The sequence below is a fragment of the Myotis daubentonii genome, chromosome 5, assembly GCF_963259705.1.
Source record: "Myotis daubentonii chromosome 5, mMyoDau2.1, whole genome shotgun sequence".
Lineage (NCBI taxonomy): Eukaryota > Metazoa > Chordata > Mammalia > Chiroptera > Vespertilionidae > Myotis > Myotis daubentonii.
In genome coordinates this window covers 73,378,552-73,392,861 of record NC_081844.1, presented here as the reverse complement: position 1 = coordinate 73,392,861, position 14,310 = coordinate 73,378,552, and the positions used below count along the sequence as shown (strand labels likewise).

Genomic DNA, 14,310 nt, shown 5'->3' with positions numbered 1-14,310 from the left:
AAATGAAGTAATGAATTAAAACTTCCTGCAAATGCTCTTTTTTTTGGCACGAAATTCGACATTTTTAAGCGTAAAAATATTTATGATGTTAACACCTTCAGAAAATTTGACATATGAAGTTTTGAAGCTTGTTGTCAATACAACAAAATAACAGACATATCAAATCGCATATATATCAACGTAAGTGTAACTCCATGTATTGAAAAAATCCGCATTATTAACCGGTACGCCTAGTAAGCGGATAAATGAGTGGGTGGATGGATGAGTGGCTAAATGGATGCATAACGTTAGGCAGTTGCCCAACTAGGTCTTGAATGGAACCCACCATTGCTGGATCTGACCAAACCATAATCTCTTAAAAAAGAAGCTTCCTTCTCATCCCTCTGTAAATCTGGTCCCCAAATCGGGCTCCATAGTCCTGTGAAAGGGAAACAAGCTTCTGAAAGGCTTCCTTGGACCCCCTCTGACTTTCATATCCTCATCAGTTTCCCAATCCAGAAGCCAAACTTTGATATATTTCCTCTCCCTCCCACCCTCCCCATCACCAACTCTACTGCCCAAGTACCCCTGGGATGTATCCTGTTCTCCCCATCCCTCCTGTTCCCACCTTGGTTCAGACCTCATCATCTCTCAGCCTCTTAACTGGTCTCTCTGTTTCCAGACTCACTCCCCATGACACATTCCAACCCCACCCACCCCAGAGGGACCTTTCCAAAATGCAGGCCCTTCTTGGTCTGGCAAGGGGCTCCACAGTCTGTTAGACTTCACATCCTGGATCCGCGGTTGGGCATTGGAGATGCTCCAAGATCCACATACACAGCCTCTCCGGTTTGTCTCCTGTTGGTTCCTCCATTACACACTCCCCCTCCTCCAAACACCCCCCAAGACACACAAACCCACAGACACCCAGACACACGGCAAGACCACAGGATGTCTGGATCACTCCTTGGGGAGTCCTGTCAGCTGGAGCCACAGAATCCCTTTGGGGACTCTGGGAACGAGGCTCCTGAGTGGCTTCAGGGTCTCTGCCTGGGGATAGGGTGTGTCTGTGCCCTCACTGGGTCTGGGTGGCGGTTCAGGCTGAGCATCTGTTGGAGGGAAGGGAGAGCCTAACTACAGACTCCCCCTGCAGAGCTGACGATTAGTAATTAACTGGGAGGAATCACAGGGGTGAGGTTAATCGGGGAAAGAGGGAGGGCAGCTAGAGTTCTAGGGACTTTGCCCTTGACCCAAGGGTATAAAGTGGAGGGTCCCAGCTGCTCTTTGGGTCCTTGGGACTTCCCTGAGCAGCTGAGCAGGAGCTGAGACACAGAATCCTAAGGTGAGCCCAGAGTCCCCTCCTCCCAACCTCATCTTCAATTCTTAGTAGAAACAGTTCATTACCCCAGTCCCCCTCCTCCTGCCCCCATAACATCTCAGTACCAGCCCAGCCTGGCTCACTCCCAAAGTGAAAAGGACTTGTGTTCTTCCAGGACTGGGAAATCAGCTCAGGACACCCCCCGCCCCCGCACCCCATCCCACAGCCAAGGCCCCTTGGGACAATGTTAGGGGTGGGAGTGAGGAGGTGTTGCTGAGGCAGCCTGGGGCACTCCCACCCCAACAGCCAAGAACTCCAGGGGCAGTTTGTGGCGGGGAGAGGGGGGCGTGGGACCTAAAACAAGCCTGGACTTCCCAGACTTGGGGACAGGGTGGGGGCCCTCCTTACCTAAACCAGTCCTGGCCTGAGCCTCACTCATGGGAGCAAGGTGGCAGGATTTGTTTCTTGTTGAGGGGGTGAGGAGTAGGAGAGGGGTGGTCTGCCAAGGACAGTGAGCCCTCCCGAGTGCTTGCCCAGCTGGTCCCTCATCCAGAACAGGTGTCCATGGATCCTCCCTGCTCTCAGGACAAGCAAAACAGCTGCGCAGCCCATGCCGGGCCCCGGCCCACACCTGCAGCCTCTGCACATGTTCCCTGGCCCCTCCAGCTGCAGGGTGTCGGCAGCTTCTCCCCGCACATGGCCCTTGCACACATTCGGTCCCCTTCTCCTCCTGGTAGTGCCTACTGACGGTTCCTCTCTGTGTGACCCCTCTTCCCTCCTCCAAGGCCCATCCCACCGTGAGACTCTGGTGGCACCCATACCTGTCATTAGAACACTTGTTCCCGTCGCCATTTTCTATCTATTTGAGGGATTATTTCATTGACAAATGTCTCCCCACCACCCTTTGAATTTCATAGGGGCAGACATTGTGTCTGTATCCAGTCACAACTGTACCCCAGCATCTAGGATAGGATAGATGCTCAATAAATACTTGCTGAATGAATGAATGAATGAATGCCCAAATCTTTGCTGAGCACCTGAGTGTGCTTCCCTGGGTAAGGGGGTAGGGGGGTAGGGGGGTAGGGGGGTAGGGGGGTAAGGAGGAGTATTTCTATGGGTGTGTGGGATCACACTTCATGAATGTCTGTGCAACTGAGTGTGTGGGTGTGGGCGGTAGATGTGTGAGTGTGTGAGTGTCCAGGACATAGCAGTCGTCATTCAATGTTGTTGCAGACACCACTGTGTGTGCCCAGGATGATGTCCTACGGAGAGAGGCTGGGGGGCCCTGCTGTCTCCCCAATCCCAGTCCGCAGGGGGCACGTGATGCATGGGGCGGCCTTTGCCTATGTGCCCAGCCCTCAGGGTGAGTGTGCCCCCACTCCCAGACCCTGCTTGCCCACGGTTGCCCACATCCTGGGTGAGACCTCCACCCCTCCACTCCACCCCTCCTGCTCTCCCTCGGACCCGGGGCCTCTGGGAACTCCTGACAAGCCTCCCTTCCCAGTCCTGCACAGGATCCCAGGGACCTCCGCCTATGCCTTCCCCAGTCTGGGCCCCGTGGCCCTCGCCGAGCACAGCTGCCCCTTTGGGGAGGTTCTGGAGCTCCATGACCCGCTGCCTGCCAAGCTGGCCCTGGAGGAGGAGCAGAAGCCAGGTGGGCTGAGTGGGGTGGCAGGGACTCCAGCAGTCACTGCCCCAGCCCTCTGGCCGCTGTGCTCATGGTTGTCCCATCCCCAGAGCCCGGACTGGCCCAGAAGCTGCGCCAGGCTGGCGTGACACTCCTCAAGGTGCCACTGATGCTCACGTTCCTCTACCTCTTTGTCTGCTCCCTGGACGTGCTCAGCTCAGCCTTCCAGCTGGCTGGAGGTAGGGCTAGGGGAGGGGCCTGGGGAAAGGCCCTGAAGGGCCTCAAGCCATGGTGACTCATGCTCCCCAGGGAAGGTGGCTGGTGACATCTTCAAGGACAATGCCATCCTGTCCAATCCGGTGGCGGGGCTGGTGGTGGGCATCCTGGTGACCGTGCTGGTGCAGAGCTCCAGCACCTCCACCTCCATCATCGTCAGCATGGTCTCCTCTGGCTGTGAGTCGACCCACTAGGGCCAGGGAGAGAGTGTGGGGAGCTGGGTGTGCTGCACAAGGGCTGGGGAGGGGCCAGGAGTGGGAACAGGGGACTGAGGGCTAAGGGCAGAGCCCTGGCAGCTCCCACCCTGTCCTCCAAGGCCTAGCCAGGAGTCTCCGTCTGGAGGGGTGCCCAGGAGCCTGAAAGGTAGCAAATGGGCACAACCCCAGGAGGGCTCACCTCCAGAACATCACGCAGCTCTTCTTCCCATCCGTGGGAAACAGAAGCAGAACGATGAGAGCAGGGAAGCTGTGGGAGACACACATACGGTTTCCGGGAGGGAGGTGGTTGCAGGCCGCTGGGAAGGGCAGGCTGGAGCTCGGCCAGGAGCCATGCTCGGGCGGTGGAATTTCCTCCTCCGCAGGGGGGCCTCCGTTGTGCTCTGAGGCCTTTTATCTCATTGGATGAGGGCTACCCAGATTACTGAGGTTTATCTCCTTTGCTTAAGGTCAACTGATTGTAGAGGTGAATCTGCAAAACCCCTTCACAACAATGTTGAGGTTAATGTTGGATTGAATAATTGGGTACCATAGCCTCACCAAGCTGACACATGAAACTGACTGTCACACTCACGCCTACATGCCATGCCTAGTTGATCTGTAATGGCATGTACATGTTTGCATATAGGACACATGCACTCATATACACATGCCCCCACGCATGTTCACATATGGACATGTGCAGTGTATGTTTACATATGTTACATATATGTAAATATACAGCACATGTACCTGTGACACCGAGGCTGGGCGGAGTGAGCAGCATGGCAGGAATGCCCACTAGTGGCCAGAACCTGGGTAGTGGGTCTGGCAGGAGGTGCCGTGGGGACAGGAACTGGGTGGACACTACCCACTTAGTTAAGAGGCCCTTTCTTCTCCCAGTGCTGGAGGTGAGCTCTGCCATCCCCATCATCATGGGCTCCAACATTGGCACCTCTGTCACCAACACCATTGTGGCCCTGATGCAGGCGGGGGACAGGACCGACTTCCGCAGGTGAGGGGGGAGAGTGGTGACGGGTCTGTGTCTGTGGGGGGAGGGTCGTCCCAGACGCCAGGAGCCCCAGAACGAGCAAACCCAGGCTCCGGCCTACCTTGCAACGTGGCCTCCCTGCCCAGGGCCTTCGCAGGGGCCACTGTGCACGACTGCTTTAACTGGCTGTCAGTGCTGGTCCTGCTGCCCTTGGAGGTGGCCTCTGGGTACCTGTACCATGTCACTCGGCTGGTGGTGGCCTCCTTCAACATCCGCGGCGGCCAAGACGCCCCTGAGCTGCTTAAGATCATCACGGAGCCCTTCACGAAGCTCATCATCCAGGTGGGGGCAGGGCTGGCCGGGGTGGAGGCGGGGCACAGTGAGGCCCCACACTCACTCCCCCTGCCCACATCTTGCCCACAGCTGGACAAGTCTGTGATTACCAGCATTGCCATGGGCGACGAGTCCCTGAGGAACCACAGTCTCATCAGGATCTGGTGCGACCCAGACCCCATGAAGGTAAGTCCCAGGTCTGGCCCCGGGTGAGAAAACTCCCTTTTCAGACAGCTGACAGTTAGTGTCATTATCTTTTTTTAATGCTCCAAGTAGACCTTACAGACCATTAGCCTAGAGAGGGCAAAGATGTGACACTTTGACCATGAGACTATGCCTACGGCAGATGTTGCTAATCTCTCCCAGCCTCACGCCAGCTTTAGGCAGCCACTACCAATCAATTAGAGTTGGCATGTAATCGATCTAGCCCAGTGGCTCGCAAAGTGTGGACCACTGGCACCTGTACTGCCTGGGAACCTGTTAGAGATGCAAAGTATTCAGCCTTTCCCCTCTACCAACTAAATCAGGAAAAATTCGGGGGCGGGGCCCAGCAGCCTAATTTCAGTAATTTCTCTGGTCTGCTCCATGCTCAAGTTTAAGAACCACTGCTCTGGCTCAACCCTCTGGTTTCACAAATAGGGAAATAGGCTCCAATAGGCTAAGAAACGTGTTGGAGCTTGTCCTGCCATGTGAGGGCGCCGAGCCCAGGTCTCACGGCCTAGGCCTCCTGCTTCCCCACTGGGGAGCAGGGCTTAGTGACTCAGCTCTGTGGATTTGGGGGGCACAGGTATGCGGGGAGAGGGCAGGGGCGAGAGTGCTATAAGGATCCCCAGGAAAGCAGGATCCCAGGAGCAGGACAAGCGGGCCATGTAGAGGCCTCACTGGAGACACAACAGCCCCTCGTGTCAACATCGGGGCTCCTCCCCTGGACACGCACACAGGCATGCGTCCGCTTGCCCTTCTGCACTATTTCTGCTGCTTCCTGGCTTCTACTGCCTGGAATGAAGATCTCTTTGGATGAGTCGGACACCCATGGGCCGGCCACTACACCAGGCGAACAAGGAGGCAGCCATAAATGGGAAAATGCTTCATCTAAAGCATAATCCTCAGTACCTGCTTCCCCTTGATTACATACGAGAAGTAACTCCACTTAGAACAAGATAGAAAGAAGCTCAAAGCCCAAGCCTCTCCCCCCCCCAGCCCCCCCCCCCCCCATCATCTCCTCTTGCTACTTGAAGTCACGGAGCCTTTATCCCGGTGTGAATAGAGAGCAACCTTTCAACCTGCCCTGCGAGGTTCCCTGGTCTGAATGGCACACAGCTCCAGCTCAGCCCTGCTGAGTCTCAGAGGCAGTTTGACATCAAAAAGCCCACGCAGGCAGCTTTTATGCTGCCTTGTGTCCTCTCTAACAACCTCTACCTTCTCACCAGCTCGCAGGGGGCCCTCCCCAAGCTCTTGGACTCATCACAATCTGCTCTACTTCCTAGCAAAGCCTGGGGGAGAGGAATCACACACTTTGATCTTTACAATAAAATAAGCCGGCACTCCTCGCTGCTCCGAAAGCCTGCATGCAGCAGGCCCCTGCAGCACGTCCCACGGAACGGAGCCCGCCCCATGACATCCTCTCGCAGGGCGGGAGGTGGACAGGAGCATCCCGCTTTCCACAAGAGGAACCTGAGGTTCATAGGCCGAAAGCAACCTGCGCAAGGTCCCTCGGCTGGGCCGTGGTCACTGCTCCAGCGGCCGCCTGCCTGAGCACTGGTTTCTCAGCCCAGCTCTGCCAGGAGACCCTTTAAGAGCAGTTTCCTTGGCTTGGAGAGTAACTGGCGGGTGGGACTCGAGCTCCCTGTTCTTACTCTCTCCCTTACGCTCTCAGGAGGTGATGTGTGTTAGCAGCTCCTCCTGCACCGAAGACTCGAGTTTTGCTTTGGCCACGGAGTCTCCCTGTGCTCCCTTCCAACCTGTCCCAGTTGCCTCCAGCTTTCACCAAGCTGGACCCGACTCACCCAAACCAGTCTCGGGGAACCGTGTCACCAAGGAGAGAATGGAGGGTCTGAGCTTGTCCAGATGGTGGGGGTGGGGGGTGGGGGAACAACAGGCTGTTTCAACACCTCTTGGCACTCTGGGGGCCTGACGCTGTCCTGGGAATTACCTTCTTGTGTGGTCACATTGTGGATGGTCAACCAGACCTGCCTGGTTCCAACAAATGTATTTTGAGGGCTTGAAACATGAGAAGCAGGGATTATTATATCCCTATTCTACAGATGAGGAAACTGAGGCTCAGAGGGGTTTGTCCAAGTCCCTGTGATTGAGGTAGGACTAAAATCCTGGTGGAGTTTGGAGCCTGTGCCCCTGAATTTTCATCTTATAGCCTCTTCCAGATGCCACCCTGGTGTCCCACCATTAGTGCCCGTTCCCCACTCTGCCCATCACCCAGAAAGGCACCAGGCGACTGCTGCCACCAGATAACCCTCCAGGAGTGAAGTGCTGCTCTAAGGAATTCTCCTCTTCGCCACCAGATGGCGATGCTGGCACGGTGATCCCCCTCCGCGTTCAGAAACAAAGACCCTCAGCTCCCCTTCCTGGGAAGGGAAAGGAGTCTTGGATCCCAACATTCCTTTGTGAGCTTCATCATCTCCTTCATTTCCCAGGGGTGCCTCCTGCATTTAGGATGGCTCTTCAGGCATTTAAATCCCAACTCTCTCTTCCAAGATTCCTCACAACTAGCTCCTGGGAGAGGTGGGCAGCACAATGGACCTCATGATGCAGAGGGGAAATGGAGGCCCTGAGAGGCTATGTGTCTGGCCCAGTGTCGCACAGCTTGGAGTGGCTCAGCTGGGGTTTGAGCCCAGGTCTGGCTGAGCTCATCCGTTCTGCTCTTCCCACAGAGTTCACCACCCCCACCGCGTGCCCCTCCCACTCCGCCACGCCTCGAGGCCAGGAGGGATGGCCACATGCTGGGGTTATGCCCAGACCCTGGGCTTGCTAGCTCTTTGTCTAGGCTTCCGCCTCCTCCCTCCTTCCCTTTACAGTCTCTGGACACCCCCTGTGAGCTCAGCCAGGGCCACACAATCCTAGGCAGGAACCCGAGATCTTGGCCCTCACCCTTGTCCTAACCCAGTGATGGTGAACCTTTTGAGCTCGGCATGTCAGCATTTTGAAAAACCCTAACTTAACTCTGGTGCCGTGTCACATATAGAAATTTTTTGATATTTGCAACCATAGTAAAACAAAGACTGATATTTTTGATATTTATTTTATATATTTAAATGCCATTTAACAAAGAAAAATCAACCAAAAAAATGAGTTCGCGTGTCACCTCTGACACGCATGTCATAGGTTCGCCATCACTGTCCTAACCCAACACTGCAAGCCCCAACTGGGACCCCAGAGAAGTTCTCTTCCTCCAGCCTCCCAGGACCCCATAGGCCCCTCCCGGACTCATCTCAGCAGTCATCTGGGATCCACAAAGTCCTCTCCACAAGGCCATGATCCTCAGGCAGATTCGCAGGAACCATTGATCCTGACCTAGGAAGCAATCACTCATAAACACACACACACACACACACACACACTCTTACCCTTCCCAGATGGGTCCAGGAAGGCAGGGATTTGCCATTACTTGAAGGCACTGTCATGAGCTAAGTCCTTAGGTGAGCTTTGCACACACATTTCTCTTGTCACCTTTCAAACAGCTCTTTTATTGTCCTGCTTTAGAGAGAACACACTCAGGGAGGTGATATGATATGTCTAAGGTAGCTAATATAAGCAGCAGGATTTGAACACAGATCTGCCTAACAGCAAACACCTGGCTCTCCCTCACACCTGGCTCTCTCTCTCCCTCACACCTGGCTCTCTCCCTCACACCTGGCGCTCTCTCTACACCTGGCTCTCTCCCTCACACCTGGCTCTCTCTCCCTCACACCTGGCTCTCTCTCTCTCCCTCACACCTGGCTCTCACACCTGGCTCTCTCTCCATCACACCTGGCTCTCTCTCACACCTGGCTCTCCATCACACCTGGCTCTCCATCACACCTGGCTCTCTCTCACACCTGGCTCTCCTTCACACCTGGCTCTCTCCCTCACACCTGGCTCTCTCCCTCACACCTGGCTCTCTCTTTCACCTGCATAGCAGTTCCTACCACTTGCTTGGCTTTTCTAACTGAGCCCATCAGAGACTATTTCCTCCTGGTTCCTTGGCCTGCATTTGGGGCTGGGCTTGAGGGTACCCCACGTCTCTGGTGTGGCTAGCTGGCAACACAGCTAAGCATGTTGCCCCACACAAGGGAACACATACCACTAACATAAACGCCGACTTAAAGCCAGGTGTCATGAATAGGTCTTACCTTTATCATACATTTTTTAAATGACACAGTTTGGACTCAAGCCTAATGGAGCAGTAACATCCAAGTGCCAGGATCCGTCTGTGCCCCTACCCTCAGCACCAGGGGAGGTCAGAGGCTGTGGGATGCAGAGTTTCAGGGGGGAATGGAATCAGCACCCATATCAGCTCGGAAGACCAGAATGTGTTTGTGGGGAGAAGAGGGAAGTTGTGGCTCTTGCATTTCGCCTGGGGCCCTGGGAGTAAATCATTCCCCCCTGTGAGGTGGCAGGCTTCCAGCCAGCCCAGCCCACTTCCTCCTTTCATACTCGGTCTGGGGGAAGGGGAAGGTGCACCAAGTTGCATTAAAAAATAATAATAATAACTCCTTAGCCTAACGAGGCTACAAATTCGTGCGCCCTAGACCAGACCGGCCTTCACAGAATTGTACAGCATGTCTTAAAGTGGTTGTCAGCACTTACAAATAGGGAGGCTTAATTTAAAATTATAGAGCTGTGGTCTCCCCTGTAGAATCAGGCCCTTCGGCCATGCTAGGCTATGTCCCTGGGTGGAGACAGTGGCCTGGAGCTGAGTGGCTACTACCCCGATAGGCCCAGCACATGGCCGCCACCAGCGCCAGCCTGAGTCCCTCACCGAGGCTACTTGCCTGGCCTGCGTCCTCTGAACCGAGGGGCCTCCCCAGGAGCCCCCATCACTTCACTGATGGTAACGGGGGGAGGAGAGCACTGTGGGGCCTGGACTCTGCCCACCAGTGGGCCCCTGCCCCGCAGCCTTCTCCAGACAAGGAACTGAGCAAGAGGAAAACAGACCTTGGGCTGGGTGCCTCAGGTGAGAGGCTGGGGCAAGGAGCTGGGGGAGAGGGAGCCCAGGAGGGGATAAAACACGGGGAAAAGGGAGTTTTCTGAAGAGAACCAGGGACAGCAGCATCGTGCCAGGAAGAGGTGGGAGAAACAAGGACAGGAAGCCGCCGGGTCAGGAGGCCCTGTGCGCCCAGAGAGAGCCAGTTCAGCGGATAATGGGGCAGAATTGCAGAGGGCTGACCGTGGCCAGATTCTCGCGTGGCAGATATTTTCACCCCCATCTCTCCAGCAGAGGAGACAGGCTCAGAAAGGGCAAGTGAGCCACCGAGACCACGTAGCCAGGAGACCCACTGCCGTTCTCCCAGCCCCGTCGCTCCCTCATCTTCATCTTCCCCCCAACTCCAGGCTGCATTTTCCTAAATTCCCTAAGTCACCCTCCTCTCAACCTAGGCTCCCACCCCCATGCCCAGGGCAGAGGCCAACCACAGCCAGACCCTCGGAAATGCCACCATGGAGAAATGTGAGTGCCGGCAGCAGGGAGAGGTCCAGATGGCAGGGGCAGAGCCTGGCAGAGGTAGGGCTGTCCCCCCAGGAAGGGTGGCTGCCAACCAGCCCAGCTCCTGAGGTTTAAGGAGACTGAGGTGGGGTCTTGGGCTCCAAGTCCAAGGGGGTGGCAAAGGTGGGGGGCTGGGAGCTGGATGGGGGGGTCAGTCCTCAGCAGCTTGACACCCCTCCCAACAGGCAACCACATCTTCGTGAACACAGGGCTGCCCGACCTGGCCGTAGGGCTCATCCTGCTGGCTGGCTCCTTGGTGCTGCTGTGTACTTGCCTCATCCTCCTTGTCAAGACGCTCAACTCTCTGCTCAAGGGCCAGGTGGCCAAGGTCATTCAGAGCATTATCAACACTGGTGAGCACCAGGCGGTGGGCAAGCAGGCCCCAGAATGGGCCCTTCCAGATCCCAATAACTCCTGACACTGCCTTGCTGTGCGATCTGGGTAAAGCCCTACCGTATCTGAGCCTCAGTTTCCCCATGTGAACAAAGAAGAGACTTACCTGGGTGGTTTCTGAGGCCCCTGAGATGCTGACAGCTGGGGATCGGTGGCTGCCTCTGGCCATGGTTCCATTCCAGCAGGTAACCCTAAAAAGGTGAACAGTGGCCTCCACTTGATTGAATCGGCAAGTAATCATCAAGCCTGTACCGTGGGCCAAGCACGGTATAGCGCTGGGAGTAAGAGGTGAGGCACACAGCCTAGAGTCCCCCTCTGGGGGATGGCAATGGAAACCACATTATGGGGTAAGGGAGAATGAGCCAGGGAGAAGGCAAAACTGACAACACAACAGAGTCTAGAAGAGGCTGCTTTGGTCAGCGGCCTCTGTGCAGATGTGACATTTGAGCAAAGACCTAAATGAGAAGGAGTCAAGATACGGGTGGAGGGGACAGCAGTGCAAAGGCTTGGAGGCCGGGACCAGCTGGGCAGGTTTGCCGCACAGAATGGTAGCCAGCGGGCATCCTGGAGAGAGGCAGGGAGAGGTCAGAGAGGTGTGGGGGAGCGGATCACAGGGCCACCGGCTGCGCTCAGAGCCTGGGCTTTGTTAAGGATAACGGGGGCAGTTGGGGTTGAGGACAGAGAGTGACACCGTCTGGTTTTTATTGTCAGCTTCATTCTGGCACAGGCAGAGGCCGCATGGCAAATGCTGGAGGGGAGCTTGGAGGAGGGAGGAGGGTGGGACACAGCCTGCCTGAGCGCCGGGTCGGGAGGGCTTTCCAGGGCAGTGTTGTCCACCGGGGCCTGAAGGTGGACGTGTACGAGTGGGAAGGAGAGCTGGGCCGAGGGAACCGAAGGCGTGACAGAGCCGGGCTGAGAGGAGCCTCCAGACCGAAGGGCCAGCAGAGCCCTCCCAGCTGAGCAGGGGACCGGCAAAGGCCCCACTGGAAACGCACCCAAGACCTCCTCCTCAAGGAGGGCTCCCCCTGCGGTCCCAGCCCCACCCTGACCCTGCGGGGCTGGTTTCCCCACAGACTTCCCCACCCCCTTCACCTGGGTCACCGGCTACTTTGCCATGGTGGTGGGCGCCGCCATGACATTCGTGGTCCAGAGCAGTTCTGTATTCACCTCGGCCATCACCCCACTCATCGGTGAGTGCTTCTGCTGGGGGTGGGGGGCGGGGTGGCAGGGAAAGGGCTGAGGGGGAGCTGGGAGACCACATCTTCCCTCTTCCCCCCAGGCCTGGGTGTGATCAGCATTGAGCGCGCCTACCCCCTCACGCTGGGCTCCAACATCGGCACCACCACCACAGCCATCCTGGCTGCCCTGGCCAGCCCCCGGGAGAAGCTGTCCAGTGCCTTCCAGGTGTGCCTGGGAGAGCAGCCCTGCCAGAGAGAGGACCGTGCTGGGCCTGGGGTGTGGCGCTGACCCTTGGTGGGACGCTGAGTAACAAGCTGTTGACTGCTAACTAGGCCAGCGGCTCTGCCAGCCTCTGCGGCAACCATGTGGTGTGCCGCCCTCAGGACCTTGCTGTCTACCGGGAAGATGTGACTCAGTCACACCAATGAGCAGGGGTGGGGTGTGCACTCTGAGGGAGGGGTGCTGTGAGAGGGGGCCTGGCCAGTCTGGGGGACTCGGCAGAGCAGTGGCTGTTCTAGGGGAAGTAGTAACGACAAGCAGGGGCTCAGGTCAGGGTGGGGACCCATCAGGAGGCCAGAACTGCTGAGGCAGAAACTAGGAGAAATCGTTTAGCTCCTGGATTTGGGCGGCATCTGCTGGGGAAGTCCTAGAAGCGGGGTTTGAGGGGGAGATGTGGGGAGCACAGGGCAGTGATTATTTGCCAGCTGGCCCAGAAGTGTTTCGGTGTTTTACTGGGGGCACGTCAACCCTAGTGTGACTTTCCTGCTGCCCAGACCAGGCCGGGCCCTGTATCTGTTCCCACGGTCCTGGCTTGGGAGTGGGCCTGTGCCCACCTCAGCTCCTTTGCCCTCTTCTCTGCAGATCGCCCTCTGCCACTTCTTCTTCAACATCTCAGGCATCCTGCTGTGGTACCCGGTGCCCTGCACCCGCCTGCCCATCCGCATGGCCAAGGCCCTAGGCAGATGCACCGCCAAGTACCGCTGGTTTGCCGTCCTCTACCTCCTGCTGTGCTTTGTCTTGATGCCCTCGCTGGTATTTGGCATCTCCATGGCAGGCGGGTGGGCCATGGTGGGTGTGGGTGCACCCTTCGCGGCCCTGCTGGCCTTCGTGGTGCTCGTTAGTGTCCTGCAGAGTCGCAGCCCCAGGCACCTGCCCAAGTGGCTGCAGACATGGGACTTCCTGCCCCGGTGGATGCACTCCCTACAGCCCCTGGACCGCCTCATCACCCGCGCCACCCTGTGCTGTGCCAGGCCCGAGCCCCGCTCACCCCCACTGCCCCCCAGGGTCTTTCTGGAGGAGCTTCCCCCTGCCACACCCTCTCCCCGCCTTGCCCTGCCTGCTCACCACAATGCCACCCGCCTCTAGGCTTCGGCCCACACTGCCACCTGGGGCAGGGAAGGGCCTGTGCCTGGTGCCCGGGTGGGAGGGGAGGGGTGTGTGTCTGTGTACATGCTCCTGCCCTTGAGCAGGCCCTCAGAGGTCTGGGCTGCGTGACTGGGTTGCTGTGAGAGCCTGTGTCAGCCTGCACGTGTGTCCACCATGGTGCACCTGTGGCTCTCTGCAGGCTGCAGGGCACCTGCGATGACTTCCAGCCCTTTGCACATTGTTTGGAGGCCGGAGCTTGTGTACTTGTGTCCACACAACTCCAACGGGGCTGGGTGGGAATGAGGGCGGGTCTGAGTACCTGACCCCCAGCTGTTTGCTCATGCAGAGATGTCACTGGCTGAATTCTCACCCTCTCCCTTCCACTTCCCTTCCTCCATGCCATTCTCCTCTTCCTCACCCAGCTTTCTGCATCACTGCTACAACCCCCTTTCCCAACACTGCCTGATTTTAAAAAAGAAAAAAGGAATTAAACTTTGATTATGCATTTGAACATCTGTTTGTTCTCATTTGGGGGGGAGGAGAGACCATAGCTAGGGGTTCAGCAGCACTATCTCCACTCCCAAGACAGCCTGCTGTGCCTTGGGAGAGCCAGCCCACAAGCTCACCCCAACCATTTCCTGGCTCTGCCTTAATGAGTCCAATCCACAGCCCAGGCTCCCTGAAAGTCCCCAAGGTCAAGGCCAATGTTAGCAGGGCTCTCTGCACCTCCATCCCCCAACCCACCAGGCTGACCTCTGGTTTCTTCTCGTCTCTGGACTCACCTACCTCACTGACTCCCTCCCTCCCTCCCTCTTTCTGGCATGAGATCAATTCTCCCCAAAGCAAGTGACTTGTGGGGCTTATGGGGACCACTGTGAGAGGGGACCAGGAGGTTCAAAGTGCACAGGACAAGCCAGGATACAGGGGGGCAGGAACCAGCCACCCTCCCTCCTCCTA

At 56.9% G+C, this 14,310-nt stretch overlaps 1 protein-coding gene across 1 annotated transcript; it reads left to right on the top strand.

The window, feature by feature from the left end:
- Positions 1–1,203: 1,203 nt before the first annotated feature.
- On the top strand, positions 1,204–13,864 carry SLC34A1 (solute carrier family 34 member 1). Its single transcript, XM_059698192.1, has 13 exons — positions 1,204–1,321; positions 2,531–2,660; positions 2,802–2,951; positions 3,035–3,163; positions 3,234–3,377; positions 4,298–4,409; positions 4,532–4,727; positions 4,809–4,904; positions 10,311–10,380; positions 10,602–10,769; positions 11,883–11,999; positions 12,089–12,213; positions 12,850–13,864. Exons 2-13 carry the CDS (start codon positions 2,552–2,554, stop codon positions 13,351–13,353), a joined length of 1,920 nt encoding a protein of 639 aa, XP_059554175.1. The 5' UTR covers positions 1,204–1,321; positions 2,531–2,551; the 3' UTR covers positions 13,354–13,864.
- The last annotated feature ends 446 nt before the right edge of the window (positions 13,865–14,310 follow it).

What these genes read in the sequence shown, in the direction of transcription:
- SLC34A1 (XM_059698192.1), top strand. Translation starts at nt 2,552, where the DNA reads ATGATGTCCTACGGAGAGAGGCTGGGGGGCCCTGCTGTCTCCCCAATC. An exon ending in GCGACCCAGACCCCATGAAG is followed by an intron (nt 4,905 to 10,310) that starts GTAAGTCCCAGG and finishes CTCTCAACCTAG; the next exon opens with GCTCCCACCCCCATGCCCAG. An exon ending in AGCTGTCCAGTGCCTTCCAG is followed by an intron (nt 12,214 to 12,849) that starts GTGTGCCTGGGA and finishes TCTTCTCTGCAG; the next exon opens with ATCGCCCTCTGCCACTTCTT.